At 46.8% G+C, this 23,588-nt stretch overlaps 1 protein-coding gene across 4 annotated transcripts in view; it reads right to left on the reverse strand.

Moving 5' to 3' along the window:
• Positions 1-23,588, reverse strand: part of LOC109881208 (neural cell adhesion molecule L1.1) — a 117,490-nt gene that overhangs the window by 14,165 nt on the left and 79,737 nt on the right. For all 4 annotated transcript variants that reach the window (XM_031794918.1, XM_031794920.1, XM_031794919.1 and 1 more), the window contains 6 exons: positions 12,377-12,489; positions 11,330-11,579; positions 11,105-11,227; positions 10,073-10,249; positions 2,340-2,453; positions 231-380 (listed from right to left, as the gene is read on the reverse strand). In XM_031794918.1, the coding sequence (XP_031650778.1) occupies positions 231-380; positions 2,340-2,453; positions 10,073-10,249; positions 11,105-11,227; positions 11,330-11,579; positions 12,377-12,489 (927 nt within the window). The remainder of the gene's footprint in view (positions 1-230; positions 381-2,339; positions 2,454-10,072; positions 10,250-11,104; positions 11,228-11,329; positions 11,580-12,376; positions 12,490-23,588) is intronic.

Below are 23,588 nucleotides of genomic sequence, written 5' to 3' on the forward strand. Positions count from 1 at the left end.
GTGTGTGTGATTGTGTGTATGTGATTGTGTGTGTGTGATTGTGTGTATGTGATTGTGTGTGTGTGATTGTGTGTGTGTGATTGTGTGTGTGTGATTGTGTGTGTGTGATTGTGTGTGTGTGATTGTGTGTGTGTGATTGTGTGTGTGTGATTGCGTGTGTGTGTGTGTGAGATTGTGTGTGTGTGAGTGTGTGATTGTGTGTGTGTGAGCGAGCGAGTGTGTATGTCTACCTGGACCGGTTGTCTGTATCTCGTCCTCCCAGTGTGTGTAGTTGCCATGGGTGATGAGGAGGCGGTACTGTGTTCCAGGCTGAAGACCCGTAAGCGAATAGAATGCCTGCAACGTGTTAACCTGTTCTGACTCCTCCCACTTACCCCCAACTACACACAAACACACACAAACACAAACAAAAGTGAGAGACAAATATTGGATGAAAAAAGAGCAGAAACCGAAAAATATATATATATCTCCTCCCTGCCTCCGCAAATACTCTCCTCCCCTCCATCTGTATATACTCTCCTCCCCTCCATCTGTATATACTCTCCTCCCCTCCATCTGTATATTAAAACTCTCCTCCCCCTCCATCTGTATATACTCTCCTCCCCTCCATCTGTATATACTCTCCTCCCCTCCATCTGTATATACTCTCCTCCCCTCCATCTGTATATACTCTCTCCTCCCTCCATCTGTATATACTCTCCTCCCCTCCATCTGTATATACTCTCCTCCCCTCCATCTGTATATACTCTCCTCCCCTCCATCTGTATATACTCTCCTCCCCTCCATCTGTATATACTCTCCTCCCCTCCATCTGTATATACTCTCCTCCCCTCCATCTGATATACTCTCCTCCCCTCCATCTGTATATACTCTCCTCCCTCCATCTTATACTCTCCTCCCCTCCATCTGTAATATAACTCTCCTCCCCTCCATCTGTATAGTACTCTCCATCCCCTCCATCTGTATATACTCTCCCTCCCCTCCATCTGTATATACTCTCCCCCCTCCATCTGTATATACTCTCCTCCCCTCCATCTGTATATACTCTTCCTCCCCTCCATCTGTATATACTCTCCTCCCCTCCATCTGTATATACTCTCCTCCCCTCCATCTGTGATATACTCTCCTCCCCTCCATCTGTATATACTCTCCTCCCCTCCATCTGTATATACTCTCCTCCCCTCCATCTGTATATACTCTCCTCCCCTCCATCTGTATAATACTATTACTCGCCTCCCCCTCCCATCTGTATATACCTGCCTCCGTCCCCTCCATCTGTATATACTCTCACTCCCTCCATCTGTTATACTCATCCTCCCTCCATCTGTATATACTCTCCTCCCCTCATCTGTATATACTCTCCTCCCCTCCATCTGTATATACTCTCCTCCCCTCCATCTGTATATACTACTCCTCCCCTCCATCTAGTATATACTCCTCTCCTCCCCTCCATCTTGTATATACTCTCCTCCCCTCCATCTGTAATATACTCTCCTCCCCTCCATCTGTATATAGCTCGCCTCCCCTCCAGCTGTATATACTCTCCTCGACCTCCATCTTGTATATACTCTCCTCCCCTCCATCGGTATATACTCCTCCTCCCCTCCAGCTGTATATACTCTCCTCCCCTCCATCTGTATATACTCTCCTCCCCTCCATCTGTATATACTCTCCTCCCCTCCATCTGTATATACTCTCCTCCCCTCCATCTGTATATACTCCCCTCCCATCCATCTGTATATACTCCCCTCCCCTCCATCTGTATATACTCCCCTCCCCTCCATCTGTATATACTCTCCTCCCCTCCATCTGTATATACTCTCCTCCCCTCCATCTGTATATACTCCCCTCCCCCTCCATCTGTATATACTCTCCTCCCCTCCATCTGTATATACTCTCCTCCCCTCCATCTGTATATACTCTCCTCCCCTCCCTGCCTCCACATATACTCTCCTCCCTTCCCTCCCTGCCTCCTTCCATTACTCCCTCCTTCCACATATTCTCTCCTCCCCTCCATCTATATACCGTATACTCTCCTCCCCTCCCTGCCTCCTTCCATTACTCCCTCCCTCCACATATACTCTCCTCCCCTCCCTGCCTCCACATATACTCTCCTCCCCACCTTCCCTCCCTGCCTCCTTCCATTACTCCCTCCCTCCACATATACTCTCCTCCCCACCATCCACCTACCTCCCTGCCCTACCTCCCTACCTCCCTGCCATACACTCCTCCCCTCACACCCTGCCTCCCTCCCTCACCAGAATGTGTAGATATACCATAGATAGAAGGTAGCCTCACCAGTCTGGTGTAGATACACCATAGATAGAAGGTAGTCTCACCAGTCTTGCTGAGGTATTTGATGTGGAAGCTGTGGTTCCTGTATCTGTCTCCAGGGACCCAGCTCAGGTTGACTGACCTTTCTCCTACCACTGTACTGATGTTACTGGGAGGTACTGAGGGGGGAGATCAATATATTAGTTTCTATCACAATACTAATGTTAGTGGGGGGGGGGGGGGTCAATGTATTGGTTCATATTACAATGCTGATGTTAGACTAACACGGGAATGGTTTCAATATCAATGTGTAGACAACAGTCTTTAATGTTCCCTGTGTTACATCTCCGTGATAGTCTATACTGTTCTCTGTGTTAGTCTATACTGATCCCTGTGTTAGTGTATACAGTTATCTGTGTTAGTCTATACTGTTCTCTGTGTTAGTCTATGCTGATCCCTGTGTTAGTCTATGCTGATCCCTGTGTTAGTCTATGCTGATCCCTGTGTTAGTGTATACAGTTCTCTGTGTTAGTCAACACTGTTCTCTGTGTTAGTCTATGCCGATCCCTGTGTTAGTCTATGCCGATCCCTGTGTTAGTCTATACTGTTCCCGGTGTCAGTCTATACTCTTCCCTGTGTTAGTCTATACTGTTCCCCGTGTTAGTCTACACTGTTCCCTGTGTTACATATGTGTTAGTCTATACTGTTCCCTGTGTTAGTCTATACTGTTCCCTGTGTAACATCTCTGTGTTAGTCTAAACTGTTCCCTGTGTTAGTCTACACTGTTCCCTGTGTTACATATGTGTTAGTCTATACTGTTCCCTGTGTTAGTCTATACTGTTCCCTGTGTAACATCTCTGAGTTAGTCTATACTGTTCCCTGTGTTAGTCTATACTGTTCCCTGTGTTAGTCTATACTGATCCCTGTGTTAGTCTATACTGTTCCATGTGTTAGTCTATACTGTTCCCTGTGTTGGTCTATACTGTTCCCTATGTTAGTCTATACTGTTCCCTGTGTTAGTCTATACTGTTCCCTGTGTTAGTCAATACTGTTCCCTGTGTTAGTCTATATGTTAGTCGATACTGTTCCCTGTGTTAGTCTATCCTGTTCCCTGTGTTAGTCTATACGGTTCCCTGTGTTAGTCTATACTGTTCCCTGTGTTAGTCTATACTATTCCATGTGTTAGTCTATACTGTTCCCTGTGTTAGTCTATACTGTTCCCTGTGTAACATCCCTGTGTTAGTCTATACTGTTCCATGTGTTAGTCTATACTGTTCCCTGTGTAGGTCTATACTGTTCCCTGTGTTGGTCTATACTGTTCCCTGTGTTATTCTATACTGTTCCATGTGTTAGTCTATACTGTTCCCTGTGTTGGTCTATACTGTTCCCTGTGTTAGTCTATACTGTTCCCTGTGTTAGTCTATACTGTTCCCTGTGTTAGTCTATACTGTTCCCTGTGTTAGTCGATACTGTTCCCTGTGTTAGTCTATACTGTTCCCTGTGTTAGTCTATACGGTTCCCTGTGTTAGTCTATACTGTTCCCTGTGTTAGTCTATACTATTCCATGTGTTAGTCTATACTGTTCCCTGTGTTAGTCTATACTGTTCCCTGTGTTAGTCTATACTGTTCCCTGTGTAACATCCCTGTGTTAGTCTATACTGTTCCCTGTGTTAGTCTATATGTTAGTCTATACTGTTCCCTGTGTTAGTCTATATGTTAGTCTATACTGTTCCCTGTGTTAGTCTATACTGTTCCTGTGTTAGTCTATATGTTAGTCTATACTGTTCCCTGTGTTAGTCTATACTGTTCCCTGTGTTAGTCTATCCTGTTCCCTGTGTAACATCCCTGTGTTAGTCTATACTGTTCCCTGTGTTAGTCTATACTGTTCCCTGTGTTGGTCTATACTGTTCCCTGTGTTAGTCTATACTGTTCCCTGTGTAACATCCCTGTGTTAGTTTATACAGTTCCCTGTGTTAGTCTATACTGTTCCCTGCGTAACATCCCTGTGTTAGTCTATACTGTCCCCTGTGTAACATCCCTGTGTTAGTCTATATGGTTCCCTGTGTTAGTCGATACTGTTCCCTGTGTTACATCTCTGTGTTCGTCTATACTGTTCCCTGTGCAACATCTGAGTTGGTCTATATTGTTCCCTGTGATAGTCTGTACTTTTCCCTGTGTTAGTCTATACTTTTCCCTGTGTTAGTCACTATTGTTCCCTGTGTTAGTCTATATGTTCGCCGATACTGTTCCCTGTGTAACATCTCTGAGTTAGTCTATACTGTTCCCTGTATTATTTTATACTGGTTCCTGTGTTAGTCTATACTGTTCCCTGTGTTAGTCTATACTGTTCCTGTGTTAGTCTATATGTTAATCTATACTGTTCCCTGTTTTAGTCTATACTGTTCCCTGTGTTAGTCTATCCTGTTCCCTGTATTAGTTCATACTGTTCCCTGTGTTAGTCTATACTGTTCCCTGTGTTAGTCTATACTGTTCCTGTGTTAGTCTATACTGTTCCCTGTGTTAGTCTATCCTGTTCCCTGTTTTAGTCTATACTGTTCCCTGTTTTAGTTTATCCTGTTCCCTGTGTTAGTCTATACTGTTCCTGTGTTAGTCTATATGTTAGTCTATACTGTTCCCTGTTTTAGTCTATACTGTTCCCTATGTTAGTCTAGACGGTTCCCCGTGATAGTCTAGACGGTTCCCCGTGATAGTCTAGACGGTTCCTGTGTTAGTCTATACTGTTCCCTGTGTTAGTCTATATGTTCGTCGATACTGTTCCCTGTGTAACGTCTATACTGTTCCCTGTATTAGTTTATACTGGTCCCTGTGTTAGTCTATACTGTTCCCTGTGTTAGTCTATACTGTTCCTGTGTTAGTCTATATGATAGTCTATACTGTTCCCTGTGTCAGTCAATACTGTTCCCTGTATTAGTCTATACTGTTCCCTGTGTTAGTCTATACTGTTTCCTGTGTTAGTCTATATGTTAATCAATACTGTTCCCTGTGTTAGTCTATGTTATTCGATACTGTTCCCTGTATTAGTCTATACTGTTCCCTGTGTTAGTTTATACTGGTTCCTGTGTTAGTCTATACTGTTCCCTGTGTTAGTCTATACTGTTCCTGTGTTAGTCTATATGTTAGTCTATACTGTTCCCTGTTTTAGTCTATACTGTTCCCTGTGTTAGTCTATACTGTTCCCTGTTTTAGTCTATACTGTTCCCTGTTTTAGTCTATACTGTTCCCTGTTTTAGTCTATACTGTTCCCTGTGTTAGTCTATACTGTTCCCTGTGTTAGTCTATACTGTTCCTGTGTTAGTCTATATGTTAGTCTATACTGTTCCCTGTTTTAGTCTATACTGTTCCCTGTTTTAGTCTATACTGTTCCCTGTTTTAGTTTATCCTGTTCCCTGTGTTAGTCTATACTGTTCCTGTGTTAGTCTATATGTTAGTCTATACTGTTCCCTGTTTTAGTCTATACTGTTCCCTATGTTATTCTAGACGGTTCCCCGTGATAGTCTAGACGGTTCCTGTGTTAGTCTATACTGTTCCCTGTGTTAGTCTATATGTTCGTCGATACTGTTCCCTGTGTAACGTCTATACTGTTCCCTGTATTAGTTTATACTGGTCCCTGTGTTAGTCTATACTGTTCCCTGTGTTAGTCTATACTGTTCCCTGTGTTAGTCTATACTGTTCCCTGTGTTAGTCTATATGTTAGTCTATACTGTTCCCTGTGTTAGTCTATACTGTTCCTGTGTTAGTCTATATGTTAGTCTATACTGTTCCCTGTGTTAGTCTATACTGTTCCCTGTGTTAGTCTATCCTGTTCCCTGTGTAACATCCCTGTGTTAGTCTATACTGTTCCCTGTGTTAGTCTATACTGTTCCCTGTGTTGGTCTATACTGTTCCCTGTGTTAGTCTATACTGTTCCCTGTGTAACATCCCTGTGTTAGTTTATACAGTTCCCTGTGTTAGTCTATACTGTTCCCTGCGTAACATCCCTGTGTTAGTCTATACTGTCCCCTGTGTAACATCCCTGTGTTAGTCTATATGGTTCCCTGTGTTAGTCGATACTGTTCCCTGTGTTACATCTCTGTGTTAGTCTATACTGTTCCCTGTGTAACATCTGAGTTGGTCTATATTGTTCCCTGTGATAGTCTGTACTTTTCCCTGTGTTAGTCTATACTTTTCCCTGTGTTAGTCAATATTGTTCCCTGTGTTAGTCTATATGTTCGCCGATACTGTTCCCTGTGTAACATCTCTGAGTTAGTCTATACTGTTCCCTGTATTATTTTATACTGGTTCCTGTGTTAGTCTATACTGTTCCCTGTGTTAGTCTATACTGTTCCTGTGTTAGTCTATATGTTAATCTATACTGTTCCCTGTTTTAGTCTATACTGTTCCCTGTGTTAGTCTATCCTGTTCCCTGTATTAGTTCATACTGTTCCCTGTGTTGGTCTATACTGTTCCCTGTGTTAGTCTATACTGTTCCTGTGTTAGTCTATACTGTTCCCTGTGTTAGTCTATCCTGTTCCCTGTTTTAGTCTATACTGTTCCCTGTTTTAGTTTATCCTGTTCCCTGTGTTAGTCTATACTGTTCCTGTGTTAGTCTATATGTTAGTCTATACTGTTCCCTGTTTTAGTCTATACTGTTCCCTATGTTAGTCTAGACGGTTCCCCGTGATAGTCTAGACGGTTCCTGTGTTAGTCTATACTGTTCCCTGTGTTAGTCTATATGTTCGTCGATACTGTTCCCTGTGTAACGTCTATACTGTTCCCTGTATTAGTTTATACTGGTCCCTGTGTTAGTCTATACTGTTCCCTGTGTTAGTCTATACTGTTCCTGTTTTAGTCTATATGATAGTCTATACTGTTCCCTGTGTCAGTCAATACTGTTCCCTGTATTAGTCTATACTGTTCCCTGTGTTAGTCTATACTGTTTCCTGTGTTAGTCTATATGTTAATCAATACTGTTCCCTGTGTTAGTCTATGTTATTCGATACTGTTCCCTGTATTAGTCTATACTGTTCCCTGTGTTAGTTTATACTGGTTCCTGTGTTAGTCTATACTGTTCCCTGTGTTAGTCTATACTGTTCCTGTGTTAGTCTATATGTTAGTCTATACTGTTCCCTGTTTTAGTCTATACTGTTCCCTGTGTTAGTCTATACTGTTCCCTGTTTTAGTCTATACTGTTCCCTGTTTTAGTCTATACTGTTCCCTGTTTTAGTCTATACTATTCCCTGTGTTAGTCTATACTGTTCCCTGTGTTAGTCTATACTGTTCCTGTGTTAGTCTATATGTTAGTCTATACTGTTCCCTGTTTTAGTCTATACTGTTCCCTGTTTTAGTCTATACTGTTCCCTGTTTTAGTTTATCCTGTTCCCTGTGTTAGTCTATACTGTTCCTGTGTTAGTCTATATGTTAGTCTATACTGTTCCCTGTTTTAGTCTATACTGTTCCCTATGTTATTCTAGACGGTTCCCCGTGATAGTCTAGACGGTTCCTGTGTTAGTCTACACTGTTCCCTGTGTTAGTCTATATGTTCGTCGATACTGTTCCCTGTGTAACGTCTATACTGTTCCCTGTATTAGTTTATACTGGTCCCTGTGTTAGTCTATACTGTTCCCTGTGTTAGTCTATACTGTTCCTGTGTTAGTCTATATGATAGTCTATACTGTTCCCTGTTTTAGTCTATACTGTTCCCTGTTTTAGTCTATACTGTTCCCTGTGTTAGTCTATACTGTTCCCTGTGTTAGTCTATACTGTTCCTGTGTTAGTCTATATGTTAGTCTATACTGTTCCCTGTTTTAGTCTATACTGTTCCCTGTCTTAGTCTATACTGTTCCCTGTTTTAGTTTATCCTGTTCCCTGTGTTAGTCTATACTGTTCCTGTGTTAGTCTATATGTTAGTCTATACTGTTCCCTGTTTTAGTCTATACTGTTCCCTATGTTATTCTAGACGGTTCCCCGTGATAGTCTAGACGGTTCCTGTGTTAGTCTATACTGTTCCCTGTGTTAGTCTATATGTTCGTCGATACTGTTCCCTGTGTAACGTCTATACTGTTCCCTGTATTAGTTTATACTGGTCCCTGTGTTAGTCTATACTGTTCCCTGTGTTAGTCTATACTGTTCCTGTGTTAGTCTATATGATAGTCTATACTGTTCCCTGTGTCAGTCAATACTGTTCCCTGTATTAGTCTATACTGTTCCCTGTGTTAGTCTATACTGTTCCCTGTGTTAGTCTATACTGTTCCCTGTGTTAGTCTATACTGTTCCCTGTGTTAGTCTATACTGTTCCCTGTGTTAGTCTATACTGTTCCCTGTGTTAGTCTATACTGTTTCCTGTGTTAGTCTATACTGTTCCCTGTGTTAGTCTATACTGTTCCCTGTATTAGTCTATACTGTTTCCTGTGTTAGTCTATACTGTTTCCTGTGTTAGTCTATACTGTTCCCTGTGTTAGTCTATATGTTATTCGATACTGTTCCCTCTGTTACATCTCTGTGTTAGTCTATACTGTTCCCTGTTTTAGTCTATACTGTTCCCTGTGTTAGTCTATACTGTTCCCTGTGTTAGTCTATACTGTTCCCTGTGTTAGTCTATACTGTTCCCTGTGTTAGTCTATACTGTTTCCTGTGTTAGTCTATACTGTTCCCTGTGTTAGTCTATACTGTTCCCTGTATTAGTCTATACTGTTTCCTGTGTTAGTCTATACTGTTTCCTGTGTTAGTCTATACTGTTCCCTGTGTTAGTCTATATGTTATTCGATACTGTTCCCTCTGTTACATCTCTGTGTTAGTCTATACTGTTCCCTGTTTTAGTCTATACTGTTCCCTGTGTTAGTCTATACTGTTCCCTGTGTTAGTCTATACTGTTCCCTGTGTTAGTCTATACTGTTCCCTGTGTTAGTCTATACTGTTTCCTGTGTTAGTCTATACTGTTTCCTGTGTTAGTCTATACTGTTTCCTGTGTTAGTCTATACTGTTCCCTGGTTAGTCTATATGTTATTCGATACTGTTCCCTCTGTTACATCTCTGTGTTAGTCTATACTGTTCCCTGTTTTAGTCTATACTGTTCCCTGTTTTAGTCTACACTGTTCCCTGTGTTAGTCTATACTGTTCCCTGTGTTAGTCCATATGTTATTCGATACTGTTCCCTCTGTTACATCTCTGTTTTAGTCCATACTGTTCCCTGTTTTAGTCTATACTGATCCCTGTGTTAGTCTATACTGTTCTCCGAGCTAGTATATACTGTTGTGTTGGTCTATACTGTTCCCCGTGTTAGTCTATACTGTTCCCTGTGTTACATCTCCGTGTTAGTCTATACTGTTCCCTGTGTTACATATCTGTGTTAGTCTAGACGGTTCCCTGTGTTAGTCTATAAGTTCCCTGTGTTAGTCTATACTGTTCCCTGTGTTAGTCTATACTGTTCCCTGTGTTAGTCTATACTGTTCCCTGTGTTAGTCTATACTGTTCCCTGTGTTAGTCTATACTGTTCCCTGTGTTAGTCTATACTGTTCCCTGTGTTAGTCTATACTGTTCCCTGTGTTAGTCTATACTGTTCCCTGTGTTAGTCTATACTGTTCCCTGTGTTAGTCTATACTGTTCCCTGTCTTACATCTCTGTCCTCCGTTCATGTACCTTTACCTGATAGTAATTTAGCAGACGCTCTTATTCAGAGCGACTTACCACATATTACAGTAGTTAACATTAAAATAGCTAGGTGAGACAACCACATAATTACAGTAGTTAACATTAAAATAGCTAGGTGAGACAACCACAACTGTTGCTTGTATAATTCTACCTCCGTCCAGCAGGGTGGCACACTCCCGTGTGATTGGTGGTCCCTGTCCGGCAGATGTGCGTCCCCTTAGGTAGAAGACGTAGCGACTATGAGGGTCCAGACCGTCCAACGGTAAGTGGGTCACCGTGGGGTCATAGATCACCTCTACCTGAGGAGGACTGTTTCGGCTGTCTGAAACTGGAGAGGGGAAACAGGGTTAGAGGCTGTCTGAAACTGAAGAGGGGAGACACAGGGTTAGAGACTGTCTGAAACTGGAGAGGGGAGACACAGGGTTAGAGACTGTCTGAAACTGGAGAGGGGAGACAAAGGGTTAGAGGCTGTCTGAAACTGGAGAGGGGAGACACAGGGTTAGAGGCTGTCTGAAACTGGAGAGGGGAGACACAGGGTTAGAGGCTGTCTGAAACTGGAGAGGGGAGACACAGGGTTAGAGGCTGTCTGAAACTGGAGAGGGGAGACACAGGGTTAGAGGCTGTCTGAAACTGGAGAGGGGAGACATAGGGTTAGAGGCTGTGTGAAACTGGAGAGGGGAGACACAGGGTTAGAGGCTGGTGAAACTGGAGAGGGGAGACACAGGGTTAGAGACTGTGTGAAACTGGAGAGGGGAGACACAGGGTTAGAGGCTGTGTGAAACTGGAGAGGGGAGACACAGGGTTAGAGGCTGTGTGAAACTGGAGAGGGGAGACACAGGGTTAGAGATTGTCTGAAACTGGAGAGGGGAGACACAGGGTTAGAGGCTGTCTGAAACTGGAGAGGGGAGACACAGGGTTAGAGGCTGTCTGAAACTGGAGAGGGGAGACACAGGGTTAGAGGCTGTCTGAAACTGAAGAGGGGAGACACAGGGTTAGAGACTGTGTGATGCTGTTTGATGGTGCTGTTAACAAAATGGCTTTCTTCACTGTCCATGGTTGTACTGTGGCCCTGCTCCAATTCGATTGCACCATTGTATGAGTCACGTTACGTCTTATAATCTTAACTCAGGTACTCTCTGTGTGTGTTTGTATTTGTTTGTATGTTTGTGTGCGTGAGATTTACTCTGTTGGTACTGTAGAACATATCCCACAAGTTGTCCGTTGGGCTGAGTGGGGGGCCTCCAGTGAAGGGTTAACTCTGTCTCCGACGGACTCTCAAAATCCAGAGAGGCAGGAGGACCAGGAACTACACAGACACAGACACACACACAGACGACACAGACAGACACATTATATTATTACATTGCCAACCTCACACATAAGTAAACACTCACACTCTCCTACTCACCTCCCTCCGGTGTCCTGAAGGGGTGTGTCGGTGAGTGAGGCCCCTCCCCCTTTCTGTTGAAGGTTGTCATTGACAGCTCGTACAGGGAATAGAGTTTGAGCCCCGTCACCACCTCTTTTGTCTTGTTGCCGTCCACCTCCACAACCCACCTCTCCTCCTTTCTCTCTGTTCCTCGCTCCACTCCTCCCTTAATCTCTCTCACCTCTCTATGCTTTCTTCCTCCCTGGGAACCCAACCTCTTCAGATATATCTAGAGAGAGAGAGAGAGAGAGAGATAGAGACAGAGAGAGAGAGAGAGAGACAAAGACAGAGAGAGAGAGAGAGAGACAGAGAGAGAGAGACAAAGACAGCGAGAGAGAGAGAGAGAGAGAGACAGAGACACAGAGACACAGAGACACAGAGACACAGAGAGACAGAGAGAGACAAAGAGACAGAGAGACAGAGAGACAGAGAGACAGAGAGACAGAGAGAGACAAAGAGACAGAGACAGAGAGACGGAGAGAGAGACGGAGAGAGAGACGGAGAGAGAGACGGAGAGAGAGACGGAGAGAGAGACAGAGAGAGAGACAGAGAGAGAGACCGAGAGAGAGACAGAGAGAGAGACAGAGACAGACAGAGACAGAGAGACAGAGAGACAGAGAGACAGAAAGACAGAGAGACAGAGACCAAGACAGAGACCAAGACAGAGAGAGAGACAGAGACAGAGACAGAGAGAGAGAGACAGAGAGAGACGGGGAGAGGCAGAGACAGAGAGAGAGAGACAGAGAGACGGAGAGAGAGAGATGGGGAGAGACAGAGACAGAGACAGAGAGAGAGACAGAGAGAGAGAGAGACAGAGAGAGAGAGAGAGAGAGAGAGAGAGAGAGAGGAGAGATGAAGAGGGAAGGGGGAAATATATATTAATCAGAGAAGGGAAGAGATTGATTGGTCAGTTCCTTGACCACTACATAAGGGGCCACTTTCCCAGACAATGAACATTCTCCATTCTTAGTCATATTTCATGGCCTACTTGCATGTGGAATGTTGTGAAAGCATAGTGGTTGTTACCTTATAACCCAGCAGGTGACCCTGGACCGTGTGTGTGTCAACCGGCTGCCACCTTACAATGGCTGAGCTGTTATCTACTGACACACTGATTTTAGATGGAGAGGCCAGCGGGTCTGGGAGAGAGAGGAGATTATTGTTATTTGTCCATTATCTTAACATTATTTTTTACAATGCTGGAGTGATAGGAGATTAACTACGAGAGAGAGACAGACAGACAGACAGACAGACAGACAGACAGACAGACAGACAGAGGAGGGAGACACGGGAGAGACACAGCGAGAGACAGGGGAGAGACACAGCGAGAGACAGGGGAGAGACACAGCAAGAGACAGGGGAGAGACAGAGCAAGAGACAGGGGAGAGACACAGCAAGAGACACAGCGAGAGACAGGGGAGAGACAAACAGAGACATAGAGAGAGAGAGAAAGAGAGCGAGCGAGACAGAGACTGAGACAGACAGACACAGGAGAGAGACGAAGCGAGACAGGAGAGAGACACAGCGAGAGACAGGGGAGAGACACAGTAAACACCACCCCCAACCTCTCACACAGATATTCCAACAGTAAACACCACCCCCAACCTCTCACACAGACATTCCAACAGTAAAAACCATCCCCAACCACTCACACAGACATCCCAACAGTAAACTCCACCCCCAACCTCTCACACAGACATTCCAACAGTAAACACCACCCCCAACCTCTCACACAGACATTCCAACAGAGACATTAATGGCATTAACCTGGTGCACACAGAAAACACATGAATCACATTTTCTCTCTATAACACAGAAAAGACACCCCTGCCCGATTCCCGGTTCAACCCGTGCCAACCAGCTGTTAGTGGCCAGGGCTCCATGAAGAACCCTCCACTGGAGGTCCCCTGACCTCTTTGGTACTGGGGGTTTGTAGAGCCCCCTCCATCTAAAACCCACCATGCTCTCCTCCCCACATACCCCCTGCCACTGATGTGTCTTCACTAATGTTAGGCTCCTAATGTTCCTCACCTTTTTATTTATTTATTTATTTATTTTACCTTTATTTAACCAGGTAGGCAAGTTGAGAACAAGTTCTCATTTACAATTGCGACCTGGCCAAGATAAAGCAAAGCAGTTCGACACATACAACGACACAGAGTTACACATGGAGTAAAAACAAACATACAGTCAATAATACAGTATAAACAAGTCTATATACAATGTGAGCAAATGAGGTGAGATAAGGGAGGTAAAGGCAAAAAAGGCCATGATGGCAAAGTAAATACAATATAGCAAGTAAAACACTGGAATGGTAGCTCTGCAATGGAAGAATGTGCAAAGCAGAAACAAAAAATAATAATGGGGTGCAAAGGAGCAAAACAAACAAACAAATCAAAATTAAATACAGCTGGGAAAGAGGTAGTTGTTTGGGCTAAATTATAGGTGGGCTATGTACAGGTGCAGTAATCTGTGAGCTGCTCTGACAGTTGGTGCCCAAAGCCAGTGAGGGAGATAAGTGTTTCCAGTTTCAGAGAATTTTGTAGTTCGTTCCAGTCATTGGCAGCAGAGAACTGGAAGGAGAGGCGGCCAAAGAAAGAATTGGTTTTGGGGGTGACTAGAGAGATATACCTGCTGGAGCGTGTGCTACAGGTGGGAGATGCTATGGTGACCAGCGAGCTGAGATAAGGGGGGACTTTACCTAGCAGGGTCTTGTAGATGACATGGAGCCAGTGGGTTTGGCGACGAGTATGAAGCGAGGGCCAGCCAACGAGAGCGTACAGGTCGCAATGGTGGGTAGTATATGGGGCTTTGGTGATAAAATGGATTGCACTGTGATAGACTGCATCCAATTTGTTGAGTAGGGTATTGGAGGCTATTTTGTAAATGACATCGCCAAAGTCGAGGATTGGTAGGATGGTCAGTTTTACACGGGTATGTTTGGCAGCATGAGTGAAGGATGCTTTGTTGCGAAATAGGAAGCCAATTCTAGATTTAACTTTGGATTGGAGATGTTTGATATGGGTCTGGAAGGAGAGTTTACAGTCTAACCAGACACCTAAGTATTTGTAGTTGTCCACGTATTCTAAGTCAGAGCCGTCCAGAGTAGTGATGTTGGACAGGCGGGTAGGTGCAGGTAGCGATCGGTTGAAGAGCATGCATTTAGTTTTACTTGTATTTAAGAGCAATTGGAGGCCACGGAAGGAGAGTTGTATGGCATTGAAGCTTGCCTGGAGGGTTGTTAACACAGTGTCCAAAGAAGGGCCGGAAGTATACAGAATGGTGTCGTCTGCGTAGAGATGGATCAGGGACTCACCAGCAGCAAGAGCGACCTCATTGATGTATACAGAGAAGAGAGTCGGTCCAAGAATTGAACCCTGTGGCACCCCCATAGAGACTGCCAGAGGTCCGGACAGCAGACCCTCCGATTTGACACACTGAACTCTATCAGAGAAGTAGTTGGTGAACCAGGCAAGGCAATCATTTGAGAAACCAAGGCTGTCGAGTCTGCCGATGAGGATATGGTGATTGACAGAGTCGAAAGCCTTGGCCAGATCAATGAATACGGCTGCACAGTAATGTTTCTTATCGATGGCGGTTAAGATATCGTTTAGGACCTTGAGCGTGGCTGAGGTGCACCCATGACCAGCTCTGAAACCGGATTGCATAGCAGAGAAGGTATGGTGAGATTCGAAATGGTCGGTAATCTGTTTGTTGACTTGGCTTTCGAAGACCTTAGAAAGGCACGGTAGGATAGATATAGGTCTGTAGCAGTTTGGGTCAAGAGTGTCCCCCCCTTTGAAGAGGGGGATGACCGCAGCTGCTTTCCAATCTTTGGGAATCTCAGACGACACGAAAGAGAGGTTGAACAGGCTAGTAATAGGGGTGGCAACAATTTCGGCAGATAATTTTAGAAAGAAAGGGTCCAGATTGTCTAGCCCGGCTGATTTGTAGGGGTCCAGATTTTGCAGCTCTTTCAGAACATCAGCTGAATGGATTTGGGAGAAGGAGAAATGGGGAAGGCTTGGGCGAGTTGCTGTTGGGGGTGCAGTGCTGTTGTCCGGGGTAGGAGTAGCCAGGTGGAAAGCATGGCCAGCCGTAGAAAAATGCTTATTGAAATTCTCAATTATGGTGGATTTATCAGTGGTGACAGTGTTTCCTATCTTCAGTGCAGTGGGCAGCTGGGAGGAGGTGTTCTTATTCTCCATGGACTTTACAGTGTCCCAGAACTTTTTTGAGTTAGTGTTGCAGGAAGCAAATTTCTGCTTGAAAAAGCTAGCCTTGGCTTTTCTAACTGCCTGTGTATAATGATTTCTAGCTTCCCTGAACAGCTGCATATCACGGGGGCTGTTCGATGCTAATGCAGAACGCCATAGGATGTTTTTGTGTTGGTTAAGGGCAGTCAGGTCTGGGGAGAACCAAGGGCTATATCTGTTCCTGGTTCTAAATTTCTTAAATGGGGCATGTTTATTTAAGATGGTTAGGAAGGCATTTAAAAAAAATACCCAGGCATCTTCTACTGACGGGATGAGATCAATATCCTTCCAGGATACCCCGGCCAGGTCGATTAGAAAGGCCTGCTCGCAGAAGTGTTTCAGGGAGCGTTTTACAGTGATGAGTGGAGGTCGTTTGACCGCTGACCCATTACGGATGCAGGCAATGAGGCAGTGATCGCTGAGATCTTGGTTGAAGACAGCAGAGGTGTATTTAGAGGGGAAGTTGGTTAGGATGATATCTATGAGGGTGCCCGTGTTTAAGGTTTTGGGGAGGTACCTGGTAGGTTCATTGATTATTTGTGTGAGATTGAGGGCATCAAGTTTAGATTGTAGGATGGCTGGGGTGTTAAGCATGTTCCAGTTTAGGTCGCCTAGCAGCACGAACTCTGAAGATAGATGGGGGGCAATCAGTTCACATATGGTGTCCAGAGCACAGCTGGGGGCAGAGGGTGGTCTATAGCAGGCGGCAACGGTGAGAGACTTGTTTTTAGAGAGGTGGATTTTTAAAAGTAGAAGTTCAAATTGTTTGGGTACAGACCTGGATAGTTAACGCAGAGGTTGTAGAGTGCTTTACCTCCCACCCCCTCAAACCCCCCCCCCCCAGGCTCCTAATGTTCCTCACCTTAATGCAGAGGTTGTAGAGGGCTTTACCTCCCACATCCTCAAACTCCCCCAGGCTCGGAGTGTTAAAATCGAACAAATCCTCCAGACCCCCTTGCCAGTCTCCCGTCTCTGCCGTCACAGTGGTGGAAACATTGGTGGCCCCTCTCCCTTTGGACGCTCAAACATCCCCCTTACCGGCTCAGACTGTGCCTCCTGGACTTCCTCCAGGAATCTCTCCAGCAGCCTAAGAGACATTGTTCCTGTTTGTTGTGCCAGGACTTCCGGGGTTTTCCACCCCTCCTCTCCCAGCAGTCTCAGGTCACCCAGCCTTAGTAAACCCACTGCCATCAGTTGCCTCTGCAGGGTGGCCGACTGAACCGATCTCAAAGAGATGGCTGGGTTGTGGAAGATAGGCTCCTCCCACACCCATAGCCCAGGCTCCACACCCCCTTCTCGTGTGGGCCTTAGCAGCTGCCAGGCCCTCAGCATTGCAGAGTAAAAATCTGAGAGACCTGCTGTACTCAGCCTCTCCAGCTTCATGAGGCACAGCTGCCGGTCCAACCCTAATCCGCCAGCTCTCCTCAGCAGCGCGCATGCTGGCTCCCTCCAGCCAACATCAGCATGGTACAGCAGTCTCTGCACCGCCTTTTGCCTGAAAACAGCCATCATGCTCTCCAGTTCCACCAGGCCCTGTCCTCCTTCGTGGACGGTCATGTACAACACTGCTGCCTTCAGACAGTGATGGTCCGACCAGAAGAAGTCCACCAGGCCCTGTCCTCCTTCGTGAACGGCCATGTACAACACTGCTGCCTTCAGCCAGTGATGGCCCGACCAGAAGAAGTCCACCAGCTTCCGTTGCAGGTCTGCGAGCAGACCGGCGGGGGGGTTGAGGACAGCCAGTTTATGCCACAGGGAAGATGCTACCGGGTTGCTGACACTGCTATGCCTGTCACCACATCCATTCCTGTCCAGCACACTCCCTGCAGTATCCTGCGTAGCAGTCCTAAAAAAGGCTCAATGGCTAATGTGTATAACTGCCCAGATAGAGGGCATCCTTGTCTAATGCCCCGTCTCACTGGCCAGACTGGCCTACTGAGCCTCCCTCCCACCTTGACCATACATGACGCCCCAGCATACAACAGCTTCACACATGTCAACAAACTCTTCCCAAACCCAGCCCCAGATAATACATTAAACAGATACTCATGGTCCACTCTATCAAAAGCCTTCTCTTGATCTAAAGAGACCAGTCCCAAGTTCACATTAGAACCTCTCGACAAGTCCAACATGTCCCTAATTAACAACAAGTTGTCCGTGATTGAGCGTCCCGGTACACAATATGTTTGGTCCTTATGTACTATAAAGTCCAAATGGGACTTCAGTCTGTTAGAGAGGACTACAAATATCTTGTAGTCCGCACAGAGTAATGCCACAGGCTTCCAGTTCTTAAGTTCACACAAGTCCCCTTTTTTGGGCAGGAGAGTCAGAGCCGCCCGACGGCAGCTCATTGGCAACTCTCCTACCTCGACGCATTCACGCAACACGCAAAATAAATCCTGTTCAATTATTCCCCAGATTTTTTTATAAAACTCCACTGGGAGTCCATCGACCCCCGGTGCACGACCGGGGGACATCTGGGTTACGGCCTCTGCCAGTTGCTGGGACAACAGAGGAATGTCCATTTCATCCCTCTGTGCCAGAGAGAGCTTCGGGAGTCCTGCGAACAAGACTTGAGCACACATAGGATCACACACTTCTGCCCTATACAACTCAGTATAAAACTCCACAGTCCGCTCCCGCATCTCCCCCACCACAGAGGTCACCCGCCCATCAGACAGCCATAGACAATGCATGCCCTTGGCTTCACCACTCTGTCTTTCCAAACCAAAGAAGAAGGAGCTGGGAGCATCCATCTCCCCCACCACAGAGGTCACCCGCCCATCAGACAGCCGTAGACAATGCATACCCTTGGCTTCACCGCTCTGTCTTTCCAAACCAAAGAAGAAGGAGCTGGGAGCATCCATCTCCCCCACCACAGAGGTCACCCGCCCATCAGACAGCCGTAGACAATGCATACCCTTGGCTTCACCGCTCTGTATTTCCAAACCAAAGAAGAAGGAGTTGGGAGCATCCATCTCCCCCACCACAGAGGTCACCCGCCCATCAGACAGCCGTAGACAATGCCATACCCTTGGCATCACCGCTCTGTCTATCCAAACCAAAGAAGAAGGAGCTGGGAGCATCCATCGCATTGAGCATGGAGAACCTAGCTCTTACAAGTGCTTCCTTTGCTTTAATCTGGAAAAAACTGCCCAGGTCCCTATGTAATTCAGCTAAATTAGCCTGGAGGCCTACATTGCCTTGCCCCACCAATTCAATTCAATTCAATTCAATTCACCATCTCTACCTCCATCTCACTAATACAACGCTCTAGTTCCCACAATACTCTCCTAGCCTCTGAGGATGAGAGAGCTGTATGTGGTTGACAGAAAAGCCGAATTTGGACTCCCCACATCCCACCATTGACTCAGAGACTCATACTCCTCTCTTCACTGCCCCCACCTTTCCCAAAAGGTCTGGAAACCTGAGCAAAAAGTGGCATCTTGTAAGAGCTTTACATTGAACTTCCAATAAGATGCCTGCCGGAGCCCTGGTGAAATAGACAACCGAGCCATGGTTATGTGATGATCCGAAAACCCCATCGGGAGAATGGTAGCGCCCAGCAGCCTATTGCTCCGATTCCTAGACATGTAAAACCGATCAAGTCGGGCTGCACTCACCCTAGCCCCAAAGACCTTCACCCATGTATACTGTCTGGTGTTGGGCTGCACTCACCCTAGCCCCAAAAACCTTCACCCATGTATACTGTCTTGTGTTTGGATGTTTAGTTCTCCAAACATCCACTAGGTCGAACTGATTAATGATGTCCCTTAACACTCCCACGGACACTGAATGAGGCTCTTCCCCATTTCTGTCTTTTGTAAAAATCCATTGTACAGTTCCAGTCCCCTCCGACCAGCGTCTCCTCAGGCGCTACCTGTGAGAGTTCCAGTCCCCTCCGACCACCAGCGTCTCCTCAGGCGCTACCTGTGAGAGTTCCAGTCCCCTCCGACCACCAGCGTCTCCTCAGGCGCTACCTGTGAGAGTTCCAGTCCCCTCCGACCACCAGCGTCTCCTCAGGCGCTACCTGTGAGAGTTCCAGTCCCCTCCGACCACCAGCGTCTCCTCAGGCGCTACCTGTGAGAGTTCCAGTCCCCTCCGACCACCAGCGTCTCCTCAGGCTCTACCTGTGAGAGTTCCAGTCCCCTCCGACCACCAGCGTCTCCTCAGGCGCTACCTGTGAGAGTTCCAGTCCCCTCCGACCACCAGCGTCTCCTCAGGCGCTACCTGTGAGAGTTCCAGTCCCCTCCGACCACCAGCGTCTCCTCAGGCGCTACCTGTGAGAGTTCCAGTCCCCTCCGACCACCAGCGTCTCCTCAGGCGCTACCTGTGAGAGTTCCAGTCCCCTCCGACCACCAGCGTCTCCTCAGGCGCTACCTGTGAGAGTTCCAGTCCCCTCCGACCACCAGCGTCTCCTCAGGCTCTACCTGTGAGAGTTCCAGTCCCCTCCGACCAGCGTCTCCTCAGGCTCTACCTGTGAGAGTTCCTGTCCCCTCCGACCACCAGCGTCTCCTCAGGCTCTACCTGTGAGAGTTCCTGTCTGACTCCCAAATAGAACCCCTCTTTCTCTCCCTGTGTTAGGAGCATACACATTTATAAAGACAAAACCCTAGAGGACTGCCACGCCTGCACTAAGATCTGTCCCATGGCTCAACACACAGACAGCCCCGGTGCTAAAGGACTGTCTCCCCTGCACTAAGATCTGTCCCATGGCACGACACACAGACAGCCCCGGTGCTAAAGGACTGTCTCCCCTGCACTAAGATCTGTCTCATGGCTCAACACACAGACAGCCCCGGTGCTAAAGGACTGCCACCCCTGCACTAAGATCTGTCCCATGGCTCAACACACAGACAGCCCCGGTGCTAAAGGACTGTCTCCCCTGCACTAAGATCTGTCCCATGGCTCAACACACAGACAGCCCCGGTGCTAAAGGACTGTCTCCCCTACACTATAAGATCTGTCCCATGGCTCAACACACAGACAGCCCCGGTGCTAAAGGATTGCCACCCTGCACTAAGATCTGTCCCATGGCTCAACACACAGACAGCCCCGGTGCTAAAGGACTGTCTCCCCTGCACTAAGATCTGTCTCATGGCTCAACACACAGACAGCCCCGGTGCTAAAGGACTGCCACCCATGGCTCAACACACAGACAGCCCCGGTGCTAAAGGACTGTCTCTCCTGCACTAAGATCTGTTCCATAGCTCAACACACAGACAGCCCCGGTGCTAAAGGACTGTCTCCCCTGCACTAAGATCTGTCCCATGGCTCAACACACAGACAGCCCCGGTGCTAAAGGACTGCCACCCTGCACTAAGATCTGTCCCATGGCTCAACACACAGACAGCCCCGGTGCTAAAGGACTGCCACCCTGCACTAAGATCTGTCCCATGGCTCAACACACAGACAGCCCCGGTGCTAAAGGACTGTCTCTCCTGCACTAAGATCTGTCCCATGGCTCAACACACAGACAGCCCCGGTGCTAAAGGACTGCCACCCCTGCACTAAGATCTGTCCCATGGCTCAACACACAGACAGCCCCGGTGCTAAAGGACTGCCACCCCTGCACTAAGATCTGTCCCATGGCTCAACACACAGACAGCCCCGGTGCTAAAGGACTGCCACCCCTGCACTAAGATCTGTCCCATGGCTCAACACACAGACAGCCCCGGTGCTAAAGGACTGCCACCCCTGCACTCAGATCTGTCCCATGGCTCAACACACTTGCCCCTTTCCACCAGAGCCCCCAATCCACTTCATTCACCACATCATTATGCGTCTCCTGGAGAAACAACACCTGTCCTTTTGTTTGTTTTACATATTCACCCAACACCCTATTTCCCACATCTCTGACACCATTTATATTGAGCGAGCCTACCTGAAGAGTCTCCATAAGAAGTGGGAGAAAAGCCAGCAGAGAAAGAGACCAATAGCAAAGCTCAAAAAGCCCCAGGGTCAGAAAGAAAATATACATATAAACAGTGTCTGAATGTAAACCTTTACGCACTGTTGTTTCCTGTTGTGACCCACTTCCTCAACCTAAACCGTTTCCTGTTGTGACCCACTTCCTCAACCTAAACCGTTTCCTGTTGTGACCCACTTCCTCAACCTAAACCGTTTCCTGTTGTGACCCACTTCCTCAACCTAAACCGTTTCCTGTTGTGACCCACTTCCTCAACCTAAACCGTTTCCTGTTGTGACCCACTTCCTCAACCTAAACCGTTTCCTGTTGTGACCCACTTCCTCAACCTAAACCGTTTCCTGTTGTGACCCACTTCCTCAACCTAAACCGTTTCCTGTTGTGACCCACTTCCTCAACCTAAACCGTTTCCTGTTGTGACCCACTTCCTCAACCTAAACCGTTTCCTGTTGTGACCCACTTCCTCAACCTAAACCGTTTCCTGTTGTGACCCACTTCCTCAACCTAAACCGTTTCCTGTTGTGACCCACTTCCTCAACCTAAACCGTTTCCTGTTGTGACCCACTTCCTCAACCTAAACCGTTTCCTGTTGTGACCCACTTCCTCAACCTAAACCGTTTCCTGTTGTGACCCACTTCCTCAACCTAAACCGTTTCCTGTTGTGACCCACTTCCTCAACCTAAACCGTTTCCTGTTGTGACCCACTTCCTCAACCTAAACCGTTTCCTGTTGTGACCCACTTCCTCAACCTAAACCGTTTCCTGTTGTGACCCACTTCCTCAACCTAAACCGTTTCCTGTTGTGACCCACTTCCTCAACCTAAACCGTTTCCTGTTGTGACCCACTTCCTCAACCTAAACCGTTTCCAATTGTGACCCACTTCCTCAACCTAAACCGTTTCCTGTTGTGACCCACTTCCTCAACCTAAACCGTTTCCTGTTGTGACCCACTTCCTCAACCTAAACCGTTTCCTGTTGTGACCCACTTCCTCAACCTAAACCGTTTCCTGTTGTGACCCACTTCCTCAACCTAAACCGTTTCCTGTTGTGACCCACTTCCTCAACCTAAACCGTTTCCTGTTGTGACCCACTTCCTCAACCTAAACCGTTTCCTGTTGTGACCCACTTCCTCAACCTAAACCGTTTCCTGTTGTGACCCACTTCCTCAACCTAAACCGTTTCCTGTTGTGACCCACTTCCTCAACCTAAACCGTTTCCTGTTGTGACCCACTTCCTCAACCTAAACCGTTTCCTGTTGTGACCCACTTCCTCAACCTAAACCGTTTCCTGTTGTGACCCACTTCCTCAACCTAAACCGTTTCCTGTTGTGACCCACTTCCTCAACCTAAACCGTTTCCTGTTGTGACCCACTTCCTCAACCTAAACCGTTTCCTGTTGTGACCCACTTCCTCAACCTAAACCGTTTCCTGTTGTGACCCACTTCCTCAACCTAAACCGTTTCCTGTTGTGACCCACTTCCTCAACCTAAACCGTTTCCTGTTGTGACCCACTTCCTCAACCTAAACCATTTCCTGGGTGAGAGGACACCATGCCCCTCATTTTTCATAGCATGTTGTACTGATCTTACAAACTTTCTAGGATCAGAAAAAAAGCCTCAAGATTAACTTTTTCCCCCTTAGTCTCATTCAGGAACCTTGTCAATTCTCTCAACGTGTACTTAGACCCCTCTGCTTGACTGGCTGTCAGCTCCGGGCCCATTGAAGAGGAGTCTGAAAACAATAACTCCTCATCCTCTTCCTCAGACTCACTTTCCTCCTCATCTCTATCTCCCACCCTGACCACCTGCCCTTCCTCTCTGGTCAGGGCATCACCCAAAGCAACAGGCAACATTTCCATGGTGCCTTTGTCCACATCCTTTTTCCTTTTCCACTTGACACCCTCCTCCTCCTCCCCCCTAATCTCTTACAGTTCCCCCTATACTCCCCTCATCCACTAGAATAACCTGACTAGACCCAGTATCATCTAAACCAGACCCAGAATCATCTACACCACCCTCCATAGTATGACTAGACCCAGAATCATCTACACCAACATCC

Source organism: Oncorhynchus kisutch, linkage group LG17, assembly GCF_002021735.2.
Source record: "Oncorhynchus kisutch isolate 150728-3 linkage group LG17, Okis_V2, whole genome shotgun sequence".
Taxonomy (NCBI): domain Eukaryota; kingdom Metazoa; phylum Chordata; class Actinopteri; order Salmoniformes; family Salmonidae; genus Oncorhynchus; species Oncorhynchus kisutch.